Raw genomic sequence first — 24,413 nt, forward strand, 5'->3', positions numbered from 1 at the left:
TTTAGTATACTTTGCCAAAGACATTTGTTGTTAAAGGTGCTAAGATAGCTAATAGATTTGTTAGTAATGATTGCTTTCATATTATTCAACCAAAGACATTTGATGTTTGAGATATGTTAGCAAATGAGCATTTATCTAGACATAGAGCTTGCTTAGAATTGTGTCTAGGCTTAAGGTTGATAGTTTGATTGATCATTTGTCATCCTTAGTTCGATACTTGATCACCCAAGGCCTAATCCCTATGCCCATGAGTTCTCTTTTCCCTTTGTCAAGAAAGTATCATTTTGTTATTGCTTTCTAGTATTAGTAGTAGTTTAAAACCCATCTAAATCATTGGTTGCACTTAGATTAAGTGAGTACTTGCATTCTCAGTGCTTTGATATCCCTCAGAACTGGTTACAATCACTATACTACAACATTTGTCTTAGGAGCCTTGAAAACTCTTAACATCAAGAGACATGGAACCGAGAAGATGAGCCACATGATAGCTTTGGTACTAACTCAGAACATGAGGAGGAAGCCATAAGTGAGGCTGGAAGAAATGTTACACTTGTCTTGGCTGAAGAGGGAGAAGTTGAAAGTGAGGCCGGAAGAAATGTTACTGAGCTTGAAGCACACTCCACATACTTTTCAGGTTATGGCCAAAGAGGTGAAAGTTACCTAAAGCGGGAGGAGGAAATGGAAACCTTGTTCCAGAGTCACCATGTTCAAGAAGAGGTGAAGCTGTCATATGCCACCAAGACACTCACTGGACCTGCTCTAGCATGGTGGGAAAAAGAGCAGTTTGCTCAATGGTGCTACAGAGAACCGGATCTTACTTGGGAGAGTTTCAAATCAGTGATTCTTGAAGAGTTTGTGAAACAAGATCCAGATACATCCCGTATGTGTGCTGATCATGCAGTCTATGCTCTCAGCAACCCTACAATCTTTAAAGCTGGAAGCAAGCAAGCTAATCATCATCACAGCCCACAAAAGATGGAACCGGATGTAGAGAAGAAAACTGTCAAGAAGCAAGAGGGTTCACAGCTAAGTTCACTCCAGTTGACAAAGGTGCCAGACACATTCTCATATCCAAAAGGAGCTTTACAACCAGAGAGAAAGAAGGCTGTAGTTGTTCTTAAGAGTGGGGACCCCAAACTGAAGATGAAGCTATGGTACAAAGTTTGCAAAAGCCACAAGCATCATCAAATCAAAGTAAGCCCTCTAATTCTAAAAATATTAAAAATCAGACATGTTATATATGTCATAAGAGGGGACACTTTGCTGTAAATTGTCTATCTATAAAGTTATTAGGATGCACATCACTAGAGTTGAAACCAGAGCCAAGTAAAACAAGTGATAGTCTTGTTCCTTTAGAACTTTCAAATTCTGGATTTATGCACTTGTCTTTGCCAAAGAGTTTTGACCCAGGTATAAAGCAAGAAGATGAACTACCAAACAATACTGAGAGGTTTAAAGAGAACCAGGGACAGCTCCTGACTTGTCCACAAAACGTTGAAGAAGTTACAAGAAACAATGAGAGCACACAAGCTGCCAAAGAGCAAATCATTCTTCAACTTGCTGAAAATATTTGGGTAAATCTGAATTTAAATTTTTCTATTTATAAATTTTCAAACTCATATATAATGCACTTGTTTCTTGGCAAAAGTGTTGAATTTATTTCAGGAACAGATACTAAAGATCATATGGATGATCCCCACAAGGAGAGTACAAGGTGTTTACATGCCAAGCGAAAACAAGAAATTGTCAACAGCCACACCTTGATTCCATACGACCCAGGAGATCAAGAACCACCCATCAGAGTGTCAAACCAAAACAGAGGAGTAGTTCTGTCGTTCCTACTCAAAGGAGAACCACCAGATGTGCCATCAGAGATCAAACCAATCAAATACCAAGGTAAGGCCCTAGAATCTCAAAGGAGGATGAAACCTGACTTGCTCTATCTTGATGCAGGTTATCCAGTTTTGAGGTTGAAAATTTTTCAAGGGAGAGGGTATGGTGCGGCCATCAAATCAGTAGCTGAACCAGGAGCCAACCAGTTGCACCAATCAGCTAACCAAAGGACCAACCAAGATATGTTCTCAGTCAAAATGGCGTATATTACTAACCAGGAGGAATTTTTCCATGAAATTAATTTTCATGCATTCTACACTCAACAAGGAGTCAACCAAAATTGGAATCATCTTCAAAGCCTCTCGGAGCAGGAAGATATGAATTTTACAAACTGGAGGTTATCCAGCCCGTCCATCTGCGAGTATCAGAGTTTAGAAGTTGTTTCAAGCCCAATGAAGAAGATTTCCGACCCAAACCAAAGCATGGACTTCAAGATGGAACTCTTAGATTTTAAACAAGCCAAGAATGAGGAGAAAAGTCCATGGAAATATGGAGTTATGGCCCATTTCCCAAACCGGATCAAACCAGTGCTTCACCTGCCTTATTTGGAAACTCATGGGTTTAATCAATTGCAAACCAGACATTGGCGACCAGGAGAGACATCTAACCATTCAGGAGACCAATCCAAACATCCAGGAGAGTCAGAGACGTTCTTACAATGCACCAGCATCCATCAGATTATTCAGAATCAATCAAGACCATACTTGCCATTTCTGGAGTCAAAAACCATCAATTCTCAACAGCTCTTTTCCCATCAAGATTGGCACGATTTCTATCCATATTTCTGAAGTAAAGAAGTTCCCAAGAAGCTCACTTACAGCCTTAAACCGTCCAGATACAAAGCCATCATCTCAGCCCTTGAATCAAGCCATTGGAGCCCCAAAAATCCTCCAACACAGCTAGTTTTTCTTTATGTTTGATTTTATTTCCTTTCTTTTGTTATTCTGAGCAAGGGCCACGACCTATATAAGCTCACTCCAATGCTTTGTAAAAATCACCTTTCAAGAAATAAATCAGTTTACTTTGTTTTTATCAAAGAGAGTCTTTGAATAAAAATCTGTCTTTAGAATACTTTGAGTGATTCTTGTGTTCCTATTGATTCGTTTAGCATAGGTTGTTGTGTGATTCATCAGCCAGTGTTATTCCAGATTGAGAGAGTCAATCAAACCCACGGATTGAGAGAGTCAATCAGCATCTATCCAACATCATCTATCCATCTTCCATCATCATACATCTATCCATCAACCATTCTCTCCTTTATCCCTTTTAGTTTTTTTTCTTATTTCATATTGTTTTTGTTTCTGTTTTATTCATATAAAAACAATAAAATCTCATAAAAATCTTCATCTTATTTCAGGTACAAATCGCAAGCACCAGAAACCATCCACGCCTGGTCATAATCTATACCGGATCATCCCAAAAACCAACTTCAGTCAAGCCACAGTACAGTGCTGAATCCCAGCCTGTAACATAGCGACCGAGCTTCGGCTTGAGCTCGGTCGCTACGTAGAGACTGAGCCGTATGCGTGCTCGGTCGCTACGTAGCGACCGAGCCGTGTGCGTGCTCGATCGCTACGTATCGACCGAGCTTGTTTGTGCGTGGTCCGATTGCCATACTCGAGCTTGTCCGTGGCCGGTTTGGATACGTGTCCGTTTCCTTGTGACAATCGATATTTGGTTTGATCGAGATTAGAAAAAGATTTTACCGCAAGGCTCTTTGTAAAGATATTTTTTACGAAGAATCACTTTCATAGAAAATGCTCATGCTGATTTTTGCGGAGATTTGGACATTAACTTCATCGTAACCGTTTTCGACCCCAACAGTTAGCCCCCCAGCCTGTTAGAATTGTGGATTTCCAATGAGATACTATCTTGCGGTATGGTGAGTTTAGCCAAGTTGGCGTATTTGGGCGAAGTTTATATCCAAAAGTCCGCGGGAAAATAGTAACTTCCTATGCCTAAAAGAAGGAAGGTAACTTCTTCATAATTTTTCACTTGCTTATTCTCAGAAGAAGTTTTTTTTTTGAAAAAATTTCCCTCTTCCTCTTTCTCTCTTTCTTCTTGTTTTCTTGAATTTTACAAGATGTCTAGCAAAAAGAAGCTTCGAAAAGAGGTACCTCTCGCGGTTCTTCGTTCGAAGATGTTCATGACGAGATTCTTGTTCCGGAGGTCGAGTTCGTGCCTCACTCGATAGATCCAGCCGAAAATGCGGCATGGTGGACAGCGATATATGGTTCGATTACTCCTCCTATCGAGAAGTCGTTCCCTGTCATGAGCCATCGTTCGGTCTACCCTCGTGTTTCAATCCTCCCTCATCGGTGGATGAAATGGGAAGGTCTAAGATAGTCGCGGAAGGATCTCGTATAATCAATGGGGTTAGTTGCTATTTTTTTTAAAGAAATTTTGCGGATAGGATCATGCGCTTTTTCATTTTTTTTTTTTTTTTAAACGCGTTGGTCATTTTTGCAGGGTCTGAAATTGCTTGGCTCAGCTCTTGAGGCGAGCCATAGGGAGTCCATGGTCTATCGCTTCAAGGCGGAGAAAGCGGAAAAGGACCTTCCTCGTATGCAAAACGAGGTTTTGGAGCGAGATTCGAAACTCGCCAGGGACCACGAGAAGGCTGTTCGTCGCGTGGAAAGGAAGGGTAGGAGAGAGATCGTCGGAGTGATGAGGAACCGTGCCTCTCAGTTCAAAACTGAGTATGGAAACCTCAAGGATGCTTATTCCTTGGTGGGCGATTTTCGCGAGTGTCGCGGCTCAGTTGGCACCCTTTGGAAGACGCAGGCGGACGACTTCGTTTTCGAGGAGGAGATGAGGGACATGAAAGATGGCATGAAGGACCATGCCCACGCTGAGGCGCTTATTCCCCCGATCGATGCAAAGATCCAGGGATTCTGGGATCCCATCCCGGTTTCTCCTGATATGGAGGAGGTCGCGACTGAGGTTGCTGGTGACGATGAGGAAGTGAACTATCCCGCGGATGCATTCAGAGCTTCCTTGTCTGGAAATTTTAACTTTGATTTGTGAGTATCGAAGTCGGTGTTTGTCGGGGAGCGATTTTCCCTTATCTTGTGTTTATGGCCGCGTGGCCTTTATTATCTGTATCTAGCCGAGTGTGGCCTTTATGCTGAGACTTTGTGTGGGCCATTTGGCCATTTTTTATCGGGACTGGTCGTTGGTGGCTTTGAATCCCTACCACTCTGCGATTTTATATATATGATGAATATTTATTGAAGTACCTTATTCTGTGAAATAACGAGATGTTCAATCTGGTGGTTCGCTTGAGATGTGATTTTTCGTAAAAGTCGCTTGTTTACTTTTACGAAGTTTTCGTGAACGTTAAGATATGGACGGAGAGACATGGTTTAGGATCTCGTATCATTTTTAGATATCATGTCTTGAGATGTTAGAGACCAGTGCACTGGGTTTAGGGCAATACCTAGGTTTACTTTCGGTTTTAAGGTTTTATGCGGTGACTAGCCGGCTATCGATTTTCCTGTTGCGATTTTAACATGATTCGTACCGATTTAAAGCCCGCGATAGGTTCTCGAGCATCTCTCCAGAGACAATTTTTAAGCCAACAGGAGTGCTAGACCAAAATTTCAGATTTTTTTTTATAGCGCGCTATTATCCTTGTGTTGGATGTTTGAGGATCAGAAGAATGATCAGGTTACGTTTTTTTAAGACGGCTGGTGTGTTCGTCGGGGCCAATCGACGAGCGGGGTGTAAATACTCGTTGAGATTTTTATGGTCGCGTTCGGACAGTTGTTTGCAGAATTTCGAATTTAACTTGGCGACGTCTCGCTGTTGTTTCAAAGACTATACATATGTTTTAGGTGTTGAAGAATGAAGGCTTTTGTGATTTGTGCCAGATAAGGCCATTTGACAAGAGTCTAATGTTTGTAGAATTTTATTTTTAAGCGTGTCCTGAGACTTTTTGCGTAGCTGAAGCGTAAGAATTCGAAAAAATGCGTATTGTAATAAAAATTTATTTTAAAAAAAAAATGATCGATTAAAATGGTGAATCTTTTAAAACGTGGGAGTATACGAGTATACGTACCCACTTCCCCCCCCCCCCCATTTTAGAGAGGGGGATAGCTGAACTCGTCTTTCGACGAGCTGCCTACGTACCTCTTTCGAGGATCAAGCCATCTCGTAGTTCTGTTTTATGCCGCGAGTGTTCTTACTCGGTGGTTGTTGCCGTGCTGCCGCCTTAATCGTGGAGACTGTGCCAGGGTCAACGTTTTTGTCCGGGTTTTCCGGTTAAGTCATAGCGTTGATTTCAGAATCGTGCTGAGTTTCGATGTCCGAAGCGTTCGCTTCGGCAGACGATGTCGAATTGTCTTTCTTTGAAGTGTTTTCGGCCGAAGGCTGAGTTAACTTCGCGCGTTTGCGAGTTGTCATCGCGGTGGTCGTGATTTGTCTTAACTTATGCTCTGCGAGAAAGCCGCGACTTTTTCAGACAACCCCAGATGGCTGCGATCCCGCTCTAGGTCGGGAATTTGACGCCGAGGTGATATGTAGACGGAACGGCTTTCATGGCGTTAAGCCATGGGGTTCCCATGATCACGTTGTAGATGGCAGAATTATCGACCACCGCGAAATCGACGATTTGTGATTTTCTTGGCCATGACTGGTAGCTGGATCGATTCGAGAGTCATCGATACTTCGCCTGAAAAACCAGTCAGCGGTTTTCGCGTTGGGGTAACTTCCCCGAGTTCGATGTTCATCCGTTTGAGAGTGTCACGGAAGCTAACATTAACTGTGCTTCCCGTGTCGATGAGGACTCTCGCAACTTCCAGATCTCGTATGACAAGATCTATGACGAGTGGATCGCAGTGAGGTTGATTGATTCCGGCAGCTTCGTCTCTCGTGAAAGTTATCGAGTTGTTTTGACCATCTCGGGGAGGAGACCATGTAGGCCAGTTTGCACTTGATTCGGACTTTCGCTGGTAAGCCTTGATGGCCGAGACCGTGTCGTTGCAATACTGCGATCCTCCGATGATCATGTTGACTCTGCGACGAATGCTATCGTTTCCTTTGTCGTCTGGTCTTCTTCCGCGTTTATCCCCTGATTGGTTTCTTTGAGGGGGATTCTCCACGGGCGGATTCCTGTCCGTCTTTGGAGGGCGATCGGTCTCGAGGATGAGATCTTTTACGCTGGTTACTTCGGAGAGCTCTCCAGCTAGTAGCTTCGCGGCCAATCTCGCTCCCAGGACTTTGCAGTTAGTCATGGAGTGCCCTCGGGTCTGGTGGAACTCCCAGAAGGTGCTTTCGTCTTATCCTTGATTGCGAGTCCACGTATTACCCGTGGTTCGGCCTTGATCCGAATTGATTGCGTAGTTATGCGCCCCTTGGAGTTCTTCCCCCTCGTGATGGACGTACTTATCGTTACGAGAGCTTTTCTTTTTCGTCCTTTGGTCTACATTTTTCGAGGACGGCTTTGTCGGTTTATGCTTCTGTGATAAAATTTTTGTTTCCTCTTCGATTATGATGTAGTCTGTTGCCTTGTGGAGGGCGTCTTGGATCGTCCGTAGTTTGTCGAGGGTTATCCATTTTCTGAATTTCGACTAGTACCAGAGCGTTTTTCTGAGTGCGTCTATGGCCACCTTGTCGCTTATCCCGCTAACCCTTGACATAACCAGCTTGAACCGGCTTATGAACTCGCGGATGGGTTCGTCTTCCCTCTGGGACAGACTCCAGAGGTCGACATCGGATGTTTCTCTATCTATGAACATAGAGTATTGTTTGAGAAATTCCGACGCGAGCTGTCAGAAACTTCCAATGGAGTTTCGCTTAAGGCGTGCAAACCATTCGAGCGCCGCTCCTTCCAGATTTTCGACGAACAGACGGCAGTAGCCGGCGTCCTTTTCACTATCCTTCAGTCTGGCCCTTCCCATCGTGATGTGGAAAGCCTGAAGGTGCACTTTAGGATCAGTCGTACCATCGTACTCTGGTACTTTGATTTTTCATGGGTCAGATACCCTCGTATCAGAGATGCGAGCGGTGAAGGGTGTCTTCCGAGCCCCCTCGAGCAGCCTGTCGATCTCTAGGGCAGCGCTGGTAGCGTGATAGATCTTGGATTTCACGGCCCTTACTTCCGCTGCAGTTTTGGTTATGTAGTCGCGAAGGTCGCGTATGTCCGATTTCTCGCCAGCAGATTTTCGAGCTTGTCGACGTTTGCTTCGAGTAATCTCGGCCTGTTTCTCGGCCAGATCCTCCTGTTTGATCCAGTAGAGGTTTTCCTCCTCTTCCGTCATTGGTTTTTCGAACGGGGAGCCCTCCCGAGCCGATCGACTTCTGGTTCGTCTTGGATGTCTGTCAGCGTCCTCCTCGGTATCGTTGGTGATGTCGCTGGGATCCAAGTCGATATGCTCGACTTCATCGACCTCTGTGTCCTTTGCAGGGGGTAGAGGACTTTCAGAGTTCCGTTTCGCGGCAGGGGATGTTTCGCTGGGGTTCTGTCCAGAAGGACGTTCCCGCGATGTTCCAGGCCTGTCGAGTGGGGTTGTGAAGTCGAGTTTTCTTCCGCAGATTTTCATAGATCCGCGGGGGAGGACTATACGGGTCCTTGCCATTAAGGTTTGGATCTTTTTTTTCAAGGTATTCACGAGTTTGTCATGTTCTTCCGACCTCTTTTCGTAGGCAGAGAACATCTTTTTGAACTCCTCGAGCGTCGCGGCGTTAGCAGTTGCGTTGGCCGCGGAGACGGTCACTTCCGGAGTGTTTTGATTGTCTTTGCCTCCTCCGTTGAGAGGAGTTTACATGTTATTCGTGTTGTCAGTTGACATGTCTTATCGAGCGTGTTATGGCTGAGAGTTAGATTGATCTGTACCCCCCCTCCTTCTAACGCCAAACTGTGGGAACCGAAACTCACACTGTCGATTTCCATTTAAATAAGGAAAGTAGGAGAACCCTAGTTTCCCAGAGGTCCCTGATATCTGCTAATACCACACGCCAAGCAATCAGGACACAAAATAAAAACGGTAAAATATGAGAAATCGAAAAGACAGAAAAGTAGATCTTATTCTGAATTCGCGTTTGAGCGTTACAACAAGGTAAGAGTCCGGGCTGCGAGAACTGTCGGCGATATTCCTAGTTCTAAAACCCTAAAGCTGCTAAACCTAATTGAGTCGCAGCTCGAATAACAAAAACGGAAAATTTCCTAAATTGCTCTAAGTGCTAAGTTTTTTGCTGTGTCTCCAATCCCCCTTTTGCCTCTCGCCTAGGACTCCTTATATACTTGCTCCTAGGTTGGTTTGCGCCTTTCCCCTTCTGCCCTTAAGCCGTCATAGCTCAAAAATGGAGATACTCCAATTTTCCCGATCTTCGTGATTATCTTCGGAAACTTTACATTTTTCCGCGGAAACTTGATATTAATCTCGCCTTACAAACCAAGCATAAACCGTCATAAGGCTTATGGGTCTTTGGTTAAGAAATCGTAAGTGGGCTTCGAGCTACGTTTTAGGTCTCATTGGGCCGTCTTTGACTCGAAACGTTTATTACGGTTTCTTCGATAAAAACAAACTTCCCGCGGTTTTTATCGTAAAGCTTGACTGATGACTCGAGTGATGAGAAAAAAAGAATGGTTTAGCCATGGCTCACGGGAGCTCGAGCCAAGCTCGGTCGCTACATAGCGACCGAGTCGTGTGTGTGCTCGGTGGCTACGTGTCCCTACGTAGCGACCAAGCCGTATGCGTGCTCGGTCGCTACGTAGCGACCGAGCTTGGCTTGTGCGTGGTCCGATTGCCATACTCGAGCTTGTCCGTGGCCGGTTTGGATACGTGTCTGTTGCCTTGGGACAATCGATATTTGGTTCGATCGAGATTAGAAAAAGATTTTACGCAAGACTCTTTGTAAAGATATTTTTTACGAAGAATCACTTTCGTAGAAAATGCTCATGCTGATTTTTGCGGAGATTTGGACATTAACTTCGTCGTAACCGTTTTCGACCCGAACACAAATCAATTATGGATGTTGAATTGATTTGAAAAGAAGTCGACCTAGGGTGAATTAAACGACTGACACCAATCAAAGCCAAACAATTATTCAAGTTCATATAGGGACGAGTCTAGAACTCTGAACTCGCGGTTAGACCAACACACTGCCGTGTAGCTGATCCTTTCACCGACCAGACTCAGCGCCTAAGATGTATCTTGGTCTGAGATCTGATGGGGAACTTTAATGTACAAGTCCGATATGTTCACAATGCACCCTAGCATTTCGCATGGCTAGGGATGTAATGCTCATTCATGCAGGTTCTAGCAATGTCACTTTTGATGCACAAATTAAACCTATAATTATATGCTAAGTGATCAGATTAGCAAAAGAATTAAGCGCTATATGAATGAAGACAAGAGGAACATTAACCTATCTATGTTTAGTTACGATCTACACTCTAGCACCCTAGATCAACTATCCACTACTCGGTCATAGCACAAGCAAACACATAAGCTAATTCTGAATAATACATGATATGACTGAATAGAAATAGAGTAGGGTTCAGGATAATCTTCTCAATGGTGAGAAAGATGGAGCCATCTCCCTTACAAAGCAATTCCAAAAGTAAATTTGTCTTGCAAAAACTAGCATAAAAAAATTGGGAGATAGATGGCATGGCGTCTTTATATGGAGGTGCCGCTAGGTTAGAGGGAAATATAGGGTAGTTAGGGCAAATCACGAAATATCTTGAAGGTTTCCATAAAAGTCGGGAACAATCACTCGGTTGCTCCATGTGGGATCAACTGTTTCACTGCTCCGCTTGACTGTTCTGCGGAAAATACTTCAATTATGACATCTTTCTTTATGCACCCTCCTTTTACTATTCAACCTACTCCAGACCTGAAATGTCTCGTAAAGGACTAGACAGAGATAAAAGACTTAAAAACCTTTGAAAACATATTTTCTTTGATGTCAAAAACACCATATATCAATTCTCCATACTTAGTTTCTCATCAAGTTTTGATTAGTTACTCACCAAATCTTTCTTTCTTGGCAAGTTTATTCTGTAATCTCAATCATCCACCAAAGTTGAGTAAGTGAAAAGTGTCTAGACTTCTAGAATCATTCATTCATACATTTTCCTTTTCTCTTTTGATGCATTGAACTTATTTCAAATATTTTCTTTTATAATGACACATGTTTTCATGAGTCACCTGAGCGAACAATTTCTTGAAAAAAATTACTTGTCCATTAGTTAGTCTTCATTAGAAACTAAACTTCCTTAATTACCAATTTTATTGGTTACCAAGTATTATTAAGGTTAATAATTTCAATAAGAAGTAGATTAACATAAGACCACATCATGGGAAAGAAATATTCATTCATATACATATATATTTCTTACAATTATAAGTAAGCATCTTTATGATATATCCTTCTCGTAATTAGTTGATCCATGATCTTTCTTTATGGTAAGCTTTTTAATTTTTAATTGCAAGCTTCTTGATCAGATTGACCTCTTAGAATTCAAAAATGTATATACACATTCTTAATGTTCTCTTATGCATTTATATTTAGTTAATCTTTTACTCTTTTTTAGATCACATAAAAAAAACTTTTTTAATAAAACGACGGGATATAGTCAAATAAGCCATGTTTGTTACAAAAATGTCATAAACTAAATGTAATCATTAAAAACCAAAGAAGAAAACAAATCAACATTATAATGAGCCAGTTTCAAAGCTCCTCAGCGCGCCACGTCAGCATTTTGTGGGTCCCACATTTAAAAAACATTATAATGAGCCAGTTTCAAAGCTCCTCAGCGCGCCACGTCAGCATTTTGTGGGTCCCACATTTAAAAAAAGTGAAAAAATAAAACGTCAAACCCATGGCTCGAACCCGAGTTATTGACATATAAACACCAACATTTATACCACTAAACTAAAGGATACTTTGTACATTGATTGCCGAAACTAATATATATATTTATAAAGGTCGGTTTAATAATGTCCCACAAATAAATAAAATGATTTACAAATCACGTTCTCTATTATTTGCTGATTGATTTGTGGGCTTATTTTTTAAACTCGCTAGCCCATCTATTACATCAGCTTATACATTTGATTAAAGCCTAAGCCTATCTTAATAAACCATAAAACTAACCCTAAAAAGCCTACAAGTCATCAGCTCTTCGTTTTCGACTGAGACCTATGGTTTTCTCAATCCTGCGCCTCCCCTCCAATACACAGACGCTACTGTCTAAACTTCTCCAATCAAATCCATAGAACTCTTAGTCTCCATCTATCTCTTCATCTCCCCCTCTTTATGCACACCATCAAAAACGCTAGCGTCTCATAACTGATACGAACGGCTTCGCTATATATAGGTCATGCTAGATCCAGGAGTCCAACCTCTCATATCTACAAGCACTGTATGACTGACGATGATGCGGCCCCTTTAGGGGTCTTATGAACTCAGATGATATAACTCAGTTTGTCATGGTGTTCAACACGGCCAGTCCAAAAAATATTTAGGGATGGTCATCTATTTTTTCTCAAGAAACATGTTGATGCTAAACAATTTCTGCTGAATATAGTACTTTCATGCATATATTTAACAGAATAACATCATCTAATATAACACACACGTACAACTGTGTTTCAGACTGCCAGTAGCAACAAAACTCCAAACGTGGATTCCCAATCTATACTACCAGCAGAAACTGTTAGCTACACGGTTCATGTGCCCAGGAGAGCCGGAGAAGTTGATGAAGCAATGCCAAGCTTTGAAAACGAAGAAAAGAGGCACGTGAGTGATTGTTTCAAGTCCATCAAACCGTCATCCCCACTTAGCTTATGTGTCAATGAAATAACTATTTTCGTATGTTTTTTCCTACTTTCAACTTTGGTTGTCTTTAATTATCTGCAAACTATCTCCCACCAGGAGAAGAGTTACTTGGTTTTTAAATAAAGGGGAACGTTGATGGGTCTATGCATTTCGTGAAAATAAGAATGTCTTTTGCTTCATGCATGAGAACATGTTCAGATAGTTACATGGCATCGACGTTAAACAATGCAACAAAGAAACCAACTAAAATCTAATAGCCACCAAAACAAAACAAAAACCCCAGAAAAAGTGACACAAGCACACCATCATATGTTCCTCGGTGGGAATTGGGATGCAGACAACTAAATACCAAAAATATATATGTATCAACTGGTCTTCGTTCACAAAGCGTCCTACACGTAATCAACAACAAACAACTGCCGCCCTACTAATTCCACCACCTCCTATCCTCTGCTTTGCCAAATAATTACACGCACCAACACAAGTGTAAGAACAACATAACTAACAACGCTAACACTAAGTAAAACTGAACAACAACAACATACACAAATAACTCCGTGCTTATAACTCCGCGCTTGCGCGGGGCTCGGCTTCTAGTAGAAACAATCACAAAGACAATAGAGTTTCAATATGATTGGGGTTAAACTTGGAGCCCTCGAAGACTCCTTTCACCAAATCCATTGCGTTGTCTAATATCTTCTTCCGCGATGCCTCTATATTCGACTCTCCTAAAGGTCTTTCTCGTTGGATGAATATATATAATAGGAAAAGATTTGAATACCGTGCTTTGCACGTAGATTAACTCACCATCATCAGTGATACCCACTAGTTTGAAGTTTTGCAAACCCTGCTCATAGTGAGAAAGATGTAAAAATATATGATTCGACCATTCAAGTTTCTCTGCATCCTCCAAAACCCACATACTATTCCCATTGGAACCAAAACAAGCTAACTTTCTTCCATAACGTATCAACTTCATCTTCCAAAATCCTTCCAATGGAAGTGCTATCACGCTCAACTTTTCAGATCTTACATTGAAGCTCATTATGGCCCGGTCAGAACCAAGTATGGCTTGATAATATAAAACACCGTTGATGCATTGTCCATGGACACCCATGCGATAGCCACTGAAAGGACGATGTTTATAGTTGGTTTTGATTTTTCTCCATGATTGTTTGGCTGATCCCAAAATCAAAACCCGACATTCATCGGATGCTTCATCGGATGCTTCATCGGATGCTTCATCAGAAGGCATGCACATTACTTTGTGCTTACACTCAACTGGATCGTACCCTAAAAAGAATGCTATAACCCTCCAGCTCTTGTCCGCTGTAGGTAAATTTAAGAACGTTCTCATGGTAGGGTTCCATACTGTGAGTTTTGCTGCTTTTCGGAAGCAGATCAAGCCTTGGACTGATTCTGTTTTACAGGTGAAGGAACAGCTTTTTGGGTATGTCATATGGTAACTATCAATAGGCCGAGAAGAGTAATGCAAATATGACTCATTCGGATTAGGGTTTTGTTGAGAAAGCGAGAAAACAAAGAGCTTATCACCGTCTTTGAAAAAGAGTAGAAGGTTCGACCTAGCTTCGAACGTGTTTTTGAAATATGGCTGGGTAGTAATTGTCGACCAAAGCTTCGAAACACAACGAAACCTCACGACATATTTTGCCGGCAGGTGTAAGAATATCTCCGAGGTTAGATCGAGAGGTAAGGACGGTGTTGAAGATTGTCTCCTTATTCTTTTTCTCTCAGTTGCTTCGGTCTTCTCTACTCCTCGCTTCATCCTCGGCCAAAGCCCTAATTTTTTCGCTGCTTCTCTTAACGAAATCGTTCCTCTAGCTTTTTTTATTTTTATTTTTTGATCAAAATCGTTACTCTAGTTACAAAATTTATTTCCACTTGTTTTTCTTATTAATGTATATATACGCTCTCCTTATTTTTCCCGTGCTCATGGACAGACATAAATATTATAAAGTAAATACATTATAATAATTTATTAATATTTTATTTTTTATTTATAATTATTCTGCCACTTATGTTAGTAATCAATATTCATGGTTTATTTCAAATAACAATATGTTATTTTAATTAGACGTATAATTTTGGATATATAGTATCTCGAATGTTTGGTTACTATTTGATATATTAGATAACATTTATTTTTCCGATTGAACTATAATATTTTTGTTGCAAAGATTAATATTTTGATTAATTTTGTTATTTTCATGTAGTTTGATTATTGTCTTATATTTGTAAAAAATATTTTAGTAAAATTATGTACAATTTAATATATGTTGTTTTGAGAATCAAATAGTAAAACTAATCTAGACTGTTGATGATTCAAAGTTACATTAATAAATATAACAATGGTAGTCCTTTAAGACCTTATGTATATATATAGTTATACAAAATACTTAATTTTGATAGTTGGTTAATATATTTATAATATTATTTGAGAATTTCATATTTATTTAGTAACATGATGAGTCGTTCTATAATTTATATGTATAAAAATATTAGTATAAAAAATATATATTATTTTTAATTTAATTTTTGACTTTGCATAAAAAATTTGGATGAGTCTAGTTACTCATTTTGTGGGTATACTGCATTACATATATTCCGTCAAATTAAAGTATAACTATTTCTAATCTAATTCAACTAATTCGTATTAACTGTATTCATTGAATTAGTTTGGTTTTTCATATATTTTTGATTTTTAGTAATTTAGTATGTGTTAATTTACAAAATAAAATTATAAAAATAAATTGATGATAGGTAGAAAGTTACATAAAACATAACCGATAGATTTTAAAAGAGAATATTATTTCTTTACTTTAATATCAAGAGTATTTTTCTAAACTTTTCTTTTTATGAAATCACATTATATATAAAAAAATATATTCATTTTCAGTTTTATTAATATTTTCTTTATCATATATGTTATTTGACAATATAATAGGGAACTTAATAAAAAAAAGAAAGAATAAATTAAATTTTATTCATTAAAGATATCTTAGTTTATGCTATTTAAATTATTTTGTAATAATTTGATAAATAGGTTGATTTAAATAAAATGCTTAATAATTTTAAAATATGTATTATGTTGTTTAAGATTATCTTGTAGAAAGGAAAATTATATCTTTACTTTAAAATCAAGATTATTTTGTGAACTTTCCTTATTATGATTACAATATATATAAAATATATTTTCGGTTTTAAAATTTATAAATTTTCTTTTTTAAAATTGGTTATTTGAAAAAAGAAAGAAAAGAAAACCTAAAAAAGGAAAAATAAAATACATATATAATAATGTTAATTAGATATATTTGATTCATTAAGTGTATCAACGTAATCAACCACCGTGAGAATTAACGTGAGAGCGACACGTAGAAAACTGACTTCTGAAATAATATTATAGAGATACGCTATCCTTATTTTTCACATTTATCTAAGAGGAAAAAAAAGAATAAAAGTTAGATATCATTTTTTTTTGACCAACCAAATAATAATAATAATAATAATAATAAACAGATGAATATTTTTGCAAAATAATAAAATAAAATAAACAGAATAACGTTTATAAAAAGAGGAGAAAAAAAACACTTCAATTTTCCAAATTATTGAAAAGTGAAAACGGCCTAAGAAGATAATTTTCTTATTTTTTTTTTTATTCATGGTTAATCATATTATTATGAAGCTTCAAAATGAATTTAAAAAATATTTTTATATAAGAATAATTATGGGAAAAAATCCAAAATATTTAAATTAATAAAATTAGTCATATATTTTAAAACTAAGTATAACCTGTTATTTTGACATATTTACCTACTAGGCCTGGGCGTTCGGTCCACCGTTCGGGTTCGGTTCGATTATTGTGGATTTCGGTTATTCGGATTGAAGCTTAAAAGTCCCATTCGGTATTTTTAACTTTCCAGTATGGTATCGGTTCGGAACCCATCGGGTTCGGACCGGTTCGGTACAATCCCACAAGATCCATGTAAAACCGATATATAAACGGATCATGTTCGAGTTCGGTTTTCTTGTATCCAAAGTAACCAAAGTAGACGTCAAAGAACCAAAAATAACTTAAATAATTCATAAATCCGAAACCAAACACACATAATCCTAAACCAAACACACATAAGTTTGAACTTAAAACCAAAACCTTACATCCAACGAATTCAAAAGCATAAAAAGTACTAAAGAGACAACTTCAATTTGCTCAAATTCCAAACACAAAAGACAATCTTCTTGTAGAACTCTTACTCCAAGACCGTTGCATCTCCATTCTCTGCAAAATAAAAGTAAAACTGTTCATTCATGAACTCAAATTCCAAACATAAAAGACTGATACATTGACATAAATAGTAAGAGAGTAAGAGTGATCAGTGTTACCTCTTTCGAGTTTGTCATCCTCCGCAAGATCTTCAAGAACTTGTGCATTTGAAGGCAGTCTTGACTCCATCTTCAGATCTTGTTTCATCCACTATTCTGAACACATTAAAACTTCAACCATATAGTGTGTAAGACAGCTCCTATGTGGTTCAAGCATCCTCCCACTAATGCTGAACGCACTCTCTGAAGCAACTGAAGAAACCTGCATCGCCAAAACATCTCGAGTAATCTCTGATAACACTGGAAACCTGGCTGAATTCGTCCTCCAGTACGTCAGAACATCATACTCCATTCCAATCATCAAATGCGGGTTTTCCACACTTTCTCTGAGGTATGTTTCTAACTCATCCCTTTTCTCTATAACCCCAATCTCATTCAGCTTGTGTTTGTAACTATAGAAAATGTATAGAAAATGTTTAGAAGGTTATTGCATAGAAGAAAATGTATAGAAAATGTATTAAAGGTAGTACCTAACATCAATCCGCTTGTAGCCAACACAATCATCAACTATCTCCATTCTTTCAATAGACTGCTCTCGAGAAGACTCTGATGTTTTGTTAGGCTGAGATGATTGGTCATCTGGATCAGTACCGCCACCTAATCTTGTACTGTATTCCTTGAACAAACTTCTCAAGACAGTGATCAAGGAGTCAAACATCTCATTATACTCGACCGTGTCATTTCCATACAATCCCTCTAAGCACAACTTCACAAGCTCCAACTTCTTGCTCGGATCAAAGACTGTTGCAACTATCAACATCTTGTTCAAATTCTTGAGACCATCCCAATACTTGTCGAATTTTTTCAAAATTTCTGTTGCCTTAGACTTCAACTCAGGATCATAGCTGTTGATGAGTGACATCAGATTTGTTGCAATGGTGACCAACTCTTCGTAACACTTATGGGAATTAAGAGAAGTTGAAGCTGATACCACCAAGGTTGAGTTGTAAAAGATCATAAGAAACCTGCACAGTTTCTCAACTTAATTCCAATCCCTATGCTCAGGAGGACCAATCCTTTTAGAACCAGCTTCTATCTCACAGAAATAGTCGTTGTAGAGCTTGTCTTCTGCCACCATCTTGTCAAATGCCACCTTGAACTTCTGAGCTGTTGTCAACATCAGGTATGTTGAATTCCACCTTGTCTTGACATCCAAAGGCAAGCTTCCTCTTGATATCTTACCCGAGTCAACCTTAAGCTCAAAAGATCTCAACCTGTTTGTATGCGATCTAACATACGAGACAGCATTTCTGATAGCAGCCACATTTTGATCTATTTCAGCCATTCCATCCCTCACAATCAGGTTTATAATATGAGCACAACATCTCATATGCAAGAATTCACCGTCTAAAACTAGAGACTGATCAGAAACTAATGCAAATGCACTCTGAAACTTCCTTATGCTGAAGTATTCGCAGTTGCATTGTCAACGGTAACACAAAAGACCCTCTCAATTCCCCATTCAGCCAAACAATCTAGTAAAACAGATACTATAGTCTGACCTTTGTGATCCGTGACATGTTTGAATCCTATGATCAGCTTCTTCAGTCGCCACAAAGCATCAATATAATCACTACAGGAAATGTGGATATTAATAGCATTAGATTATAATGTTTATGGCAGTTCTGCTATTGTATATTAATACTTGTTTTTTTATAGTGTTTATCAATTTAAAATGCTATATTTGTTACCGCGGGAAAATAAAATATTTTAGCCGCATTAATTTGCTAAGTGTAGATGCAATAACATTGTAGATCAAAAATTAAATGCTATGGTAAATGTAAATATCTTTAATTTTAATTAAAATATTTTAAGTTTACACAAAATAGTTTTGTTTTTATATGTTTCTTTTTTTCTTTCTTCTCCATAGGAAGAAACCAGAGAAGTCTTCAGATTCAATCAGCTTGGCTTCCTCAAATTCTCGGATTTGATCTCTTGCCACCGTCGATTGAAGCTTCAGCACCACACTCCTTTTGACACCGTCGCTCTTTACCACCACTACCACCAGCTCGTCACCACCATCGCCATCTCTCTCTGATTAGGGTTCAGATTAGGGTTCCCAAGGTCGCTCCTGCTCCTCATACGGTTTCTGGGTTGGAGATGGCGGCATTGATGAAGCGGCGGAGGAGGCTTCGGCGCAGAAGAAACGTGTTTCTCTTCAGAGACAAGCCGCCGTTACGGTTGAGGCTGCTGAGGATTACGCTCGGAGGTTTGAATCTGGTGTCAATGAGGTTAGCTTTCTTTACCAATTGCGTTGACTAGTGTTCGTTGTTGATTATATAAAGAATCGGTTTTGTTTGTTTCTTTGTACAGCTTTCCTCTCTATCTAACGATCAGGTTGGTGAGGAGTTGGCTCAGTCCGGCGTGAATGTAATGTGCAAAATGTTGTTTTTGGGAGAAAGCCAAGGAAGTGAGAGAGCAAGGAGGATGCTTTCTTGTAAAAGCTGTGGCAAGAAGTACAATAAGAATTGTGTAAATCTTGGACTCAACATATAGGTGCTTTCATTTGATTCGTTGCAGATTTGTTTCATTGGAGTTCATGGAGTTGTCCCTCGTGCCGTGTTTGTGAGGTCAGTTGAGTTCGTTTCCTTCTGTTGCATTTGAATTTTTCTATGCACTGCCAATTTCTAGGAATGTTTGACTAGCTTTCACAGAGCCGTCATATTCCTTAGGTCTGCCGTAGAACAGGAGATCCTAACAAGTTTGTGTTCTGCAAGAGGTGTGATGCCGCTTACCATTGTCAATCTCTTAACATATACATTTTTTTTTCAGATTCCAAATGGATTGCTGCAAGATTGCAAGAGTCTACAAAATCTTTCTCTGCATAACAATCCCATTTCAATGGATGAGTTTCGGCTGGTAAGGAGTTTTATTCTGCAACCTCAAAGAACAAGCTTGTGATTGTGTTGTTGTGTGTAACATAACAATGGTGTTAATGTATATAGATGGAAGGGCTGGACCTTGAAGACTGTCCTGAAAAAGAGCCTCTTGGTCATGGGTTCTATGCAGACTTTACTATGGCAACAAGGATAACAATACCAGATTTCATCACCGAGACTATCTGTTATATTTTGCAATGTGTTCATGTGTTTCATGTATTTGATTTTGTGTGTGTTTGAATTATTTTGGAATCTAATTTTTTTTAACCCCTAATCCCTAAATATATTTTAACCCCTAAACCCTAAATATATTCCTAAAATCTAAATTTTATACTTTTAAACTTTATATAAAAATACAATTCAATATAAATATACTAATTCAAACCGGATCCATCTAGTATCCTAAATCTAATACTCTAAAATTCAAACATAAATGATATTCTAAATACTAAATAAAATCTCTAAATAATTTTTTTCAGATTTTAAATCCAAAATTTAAACTTAAACTCTTAATCTAATTTTTTAAAAACTCCATTCAAAATCTTAAATGTAAACCTTAAATCTCCATCAAATTCTATACCCTAAATCCTAAACCCTAAATCCTAACTTCAAACATAAACATATACCACTAAATATAAACTTCCAATATAAATTTTAAAAATTTAACAAACTTCAAATTTAAATCTTAATCACAAACTTTTATATACAACTCTAACTCTTACACTTTCAAAACTCTCAATCCCTAAATCATAATGAATTGATCTTTAATCTACACTTTATATCTAATACCCTATACCCCAAACTTGAACTCTACATACAAAATCATAAATCTAATCTTTACAAACTTATAATAGAAATTTTAAATTGAACTCTAAATATATTCTAAAATTCAAATCATATACTTAATCCTAAATCTTCACCCTAACTTCTAAACCACATATCTCATTTTAACATATATCATAAAACATCAAATCTTCATTTTTAATAAATTATAATTTTGTAAATAAATTAAAATTTAAAATACAAAATTTAGACTTCAAGTTTTCAATTATGATATCAAAGTATTTAAAGCTTAAATCATTTGTATAATAGCTATAAATAAATAAGAAGACAATTTGTATTGTTTTTTTTTTAACCATTGATTGATTTGAATCAAAGGCCCAAAATCACTCTTGTATTTATCCCCACACTTTTTTCCTATTGGTTTACTTGTTTATGACATGGATCACCATCTGTACCCTTGGATGATATTGAATCAACGCTTGAGATTAATTATTCTTCTTTTCTTTGTTTTTTAATTATCTTTTCTGATATACGAGAGGAGAGAGAGAGAGAGAGAGAGAGAGAGAGAGAGAGAGAGAGAGAGAGAGAGAGAGAGAGAGAGAGAGGAGATGGAGTTCGTAGATGATAAAGGAGAAGTCGACACGGCCGGTCGTTACCACCACCACCACCATCGCTCGTTACCACCACCACCATCGCCATCTCTCCCATCCCCAATCGCTCGTTACCATCACCACCATCATCATCTCTCCCATCCCCAATCGCTCTTCACCACCACCATCGCTTCTCAGATCCGTCTTCACCACCGTCACGCTCGTCATAACCACCACTGTTCACTTCTCTGTCTCTCACTCTATGTCTCTGGTGGAGCATACAGGACCAAGAGCTGCCAAAACTATGTCCCAGCGTTTGCAAGGTATTGTTTTAGCTTGTCTGATTTGTTTTCATCATTCTGTAATTTTCATGTGTTTGTTTGCTACATGCTCGTAAGAGACTCAGCTTGATCTTTGAAATGTCATCTGCTTGTTTCAATTTTAGTTAGAGACCAATTGGTTCATTGAAAGACCAAGTTTACATATTTCTACTTCTTTCATCCAATAAAAGCTTATCAGTATTTTTTTTTTGTTCCTGATAAAGGTGGTGGTTGTGACTCGTGAGCAAGAGCTGATGTTGTGCAGAGGAGATGTCTCGAACTCGTCTCCGTCTAGATTCACACGAATGTTGCAGTCTCTCACTGGAATTGCCAAGTGCAGCCTTTGAAGGTATTGTGACAGTAAAGACTAAGACTTTCTTCTTCTCAAAGTCTTGCTTATGTCTGCTGATTCATTGCCTTTGCAGGATTATACAGATAAAACGTTGCTCTACGGCAGACTTGAAGACAATCATGCTTAAGTATGGGTGTTGAGATAAGTTATCTTGTTCGTTGATCTTGTACTGATTGGTTCCCGTCTTAAGCATAGGTGTATGTCCTCAAATCATTGTATTTAGCAACACTTGTTCTGTGTGCTTTTCAGATAATGGGGAAGCTTGAAGAAGGTGGAAGAGACAGATGAACCTCGAGGAAGGTTGAAGTGAAACAACGAGCTTGAGGAAGGCGGCGGCTTAGGTTTTGTTATTAGGTTAATGTGTTTTAATTAGTTTTTGTTTAATATGTACTTGTTTAGTTTTGTAAAATTGAATATTTGTAAACTGATTTTAATTAATAAATAAAATTTCATTTTTATTATACCGATATTATTTGTACTTGACAAAAAAAGAAACTGATTTTAATTAATAAACAAATTGCTAAATGTTAAATAAAATTAATGAGCTTCAATAACATTTATACCACGTTATTATAAATATTAATAATTGCATACAAACTAACGCTATCGTTGTATAGTTAACTATGGCATACAACATATCCGCTATCAAAAGGGTCGGACCTACGATAACGGGCGCTGTCAGAGCGTTTTAGGGAACGCTATTAAAATGAACTAATAGCGTTTAACGCCAACTATTAATACCCACATTTCCTGTAGTGAATGCACCATAATCACCATGTAGCTAGCACCTACAAAACATAAAGACATAAAGAATGTCAAAACCATATTTCTATAGTGATGGACAGTTATTCGAATAAATGTTAACTTGTAAATCAAGTATGTTTCTACTGCATTACCTGTTGTTTGGGAAACCCATATATCTGTAGTGATGGACACTCGTTGTTTGTTGCATAAGAACCATCTCTTCAACGCCTCTTTCTTCTCCACATACGACTTCACGATGTCTTTGGTTAAAGTCCTTCTTGAATGAGGATTGGTATCCTAGCTTTGCCTACAAACAAATAGAACATAAACATAAGCTTATATATGGGTAAAAACAACAAAAACTTAAAGCAAGATGAATGACACTTAAGAGTTAAGAACAACAATCTCCCACTTGTACTGGAATCATATATTCCTATAATCTTTTTGTCTCTATATCTCGATCTCAGCATAAGGCAAGAACTAGTGTCATCCTTATTAAGCTAGATCATGTTTAGCGAACTCTGATTTATACTGATAAAACAAACGACTGACATTCACCTCGTTTGAGCATGGCCATGCATTTCACAGTATTAAATCTTCGATAGGCCCAGAGATATTTATCTCCCGTTATATGGGAGGGACAAATCCCATCTTGTTCCATCCCTGTTCCTTACAAATTTCATAGAACACCTAATCAATGCCTTTATAATCACCAGTTACGGCTGACGTTTGACAAGGTCAAAGCGAACTAATCCACAAGTAAAGAATCATGACAAACTCAGGTCTAAGGACTATACTCTATAGTCGTAATGAGAAATTCTTATGACACTCATATAACAATCTTGTAGAGTTCTCATAGCGGGTCAGTCCGATCATGTGTTCTCTAACACATATCCATGTGATTGACTTCAATACCACATACTGAATGACTACATGAAACTTAGTCATCAATCACCTCACATACTAGCCATTCATGGTTATTAATGTCCCACGTTAACAACCTTGACTAGGGACCTCAATAATTTATAGCATCTTTCACTTATAGAGTTTCATGATCAAGTCACATACTTGATGACCTATAAGAATGATATAAATTATTTTGGGACATTTATTTAATTATCCAATAATCAAATAAATCTGAAACAATTTCATTTGTTTGAATACACAATCAAATGTATGTCAATATGAACATCATATCATAAACATAAAGCCTCCCACTAAAATCAAGATCACATCTTAAGATACTTAATACCCATAGCTGCAGTATGACTCTCATACTTAGGCCATGGAAGAGGCTTGGTCAATGGATCAACAATATTTGCATCCATTGAGACTATACTATGGTGCTTTGCTTGGAACTCTTCCAACCCACCACTCTCCATTAAGACAAAAGATGAAACCAACTCGTGATCGAATATCACTTTTGTCATTTTGAAAAATTGGCATCGCTGTAACCACTTACAACCAGCTCATAAATTCTTCCATAGACCAAGAATTTATCCTTAGTATTTCTCAAATACTTGAGAATATTCTTGACTGTTGTCCAGTGACTTTCACTTGGATCAGATTGGTATCGACTCGTCATGCTCAAAGCATATGCAACATCTGGACGAGTACAGATCATGGCATACATGATAGATCCTTTCGCAGAAGCATATGGGAT

The 24,413-nt window shown here is 38.3% G+C and overlaps 3 protein-coding genes and 1 long non-coding RNA gene across 7 annotated transcripts; 2 read left to right on the top strand and 2 right to left on the bottom strand.

Moving 5' to 3' along the window:
- The first annotated feature begins 379 nt into the window (after positions 1-379).
- LOC106385098 lies at positions 380-5,131 on the top strand. 3 transcript variants are annotated; one of them, XR_007324238.1, is made up of 3 exons: positions 380-3,865; positions 3,977-4,268; positions 4,363-5,131. XR_007324238.1 is itself a non-coding variant. In XM_048759102.1 (3 exons), the coding sequence occupies exons 2-3, from the start codon at positions 4,107-4,109 to the stop codon at positions 4,918-4,920; spliced, it is 720 nt and encodes a 239-aa protein (XP_048615059.1). In that variant the 5' UTR covers positions 410-3,865; positions 3,977-4,106; the 3' UTR covers positions 4,921-5,131. The 3 variants fall into 3 exon arrangements, 1 of the variants encoding a protein (XP_048615059.1); XM_048759102.1 differs by having other exon boundaries at positions 410-3,865; XR_007324237.1 differs by having other exon boundaries at positions 380-4,268.
- Positions 5,132-9,584: 4,453 nt separating this feature from the next.
- On the bottom strand, positions 9,585-15,389 carry LOC106383400 (putative F-box protein At1g47730). Its single transcript, XM_048758766.1, has one exon. It carries the CDS (start codon positions 14,465-14,467, stop codon positions 13,322-13,324), a length of 1,146 nt encoding a protein of 381 aa, XP_048614723.1. The 5' UTR covers positions 14,468-15,389; the 3' UTR covers positions 9,585-13,321.
- A 1,560-nt stretch (positions 15,390-16,949) lies between these two features.
- Positions 16,950-18,367, bottom strand: LOC106383401 (zinc finger BED domain-containing protein RICESLEEPER 2-like). The gene is made up of 5 exons (XM_013823512.1): positions 18,109-18,367; positions 17,553-18,006; positions 17,285-17,474; positions 17,083-17,173; positions 16,950-16,978 (listed from the first exon to the last, which is right to left on the bottom strand). Exons 1-5 carry the CDS (start codon positions 18,365-18,367, stop codon positions 16,950-16,952), a joined length of 1,023 nt encoding a protein of 340 aa, XP_013678966.1.
- Positions 18,368-18,780: 413 nt separating this feature from the next.
- On the top strand, positions 18,781-22,467 carry LOC106385414. 2 transcript variants are annotated; one of them, XR_007324061.1, is made up of 7 exons: positions 18,781-19,313; positions 19,396-19,652; positions 19,855-19,941; positions 20,028-21,657; positions 21,879-22,003; positions 22,080-22,133; positions 22,256-22,467. It is a non-coding gene; the product is annotated as an uncharacterized LOC106385414 (long non-coding RNA). The 2 variants fall into 2 exon arrangements; XR_001277179.3 differs by having other exon boundaries at positions 18,784-19,313; positions 22,080-22,467.
- The last annotated feature ends 1,946 nt before the right edge of the window (positions 22,468-24,413 follow it).

This window comes from Brassica napus, chromosome C5 (genome assembly GCF_020379485.1).
Source record: "Brassica napus cultivar Da-Ae chromosome C5, Da-Ae, whole genome shotgun sequence".
NCBI classification, from domain to species: Eukaryota; Viridiplantae; Streptophyta; class Magnoliopsida; order Brassicales; family Brassicaceae; genus Brassica; species Brassica napus.

Coding starts and splice junctions, on each gene's coding strand:
- LOC106385098 (XM_048759102.1), top strand. CDS start 4,107: ATGGTGGACAGCGATATATGGTTCGATTACTCCTCCTATCGAGAAGTC. Junction 4,269..4,362: donor GATCTCGTATAATCAATGGG/GTTAGTTGCTAT, acceptor TCATTTTTGCAG/GGTCTGAAATTGCTTGGCTC.
- LOC106383400 (XM_048758766.1), bottom strand. CDS start 14,467: ATGAAGCGAGGAGTAGAGAAGACCGAAGCAACTGAGAGAAAAAGAATA.
- LOC106383401 (XM_013823512.1), bottom strand. CDS start 18,367: ATGGCTGAAATAGATCAAAATGTGGCTGCTATCAGAAATGCTGTCTCG. Junction 18,007..18,108: donor TTTCTGTGAGATAGAAGCTG/GTTCTAAAAGGA, acceptor TGGTGGTATCAG/CTTCAACTTCTCTTAATTCC. Junction 16,979..17,082: donor GGATGACAAACTCGAAAGAG/GTAACACTGATC, acceptor TTTATTTTGCAG/AGAATGGAGATGCAACGGTC.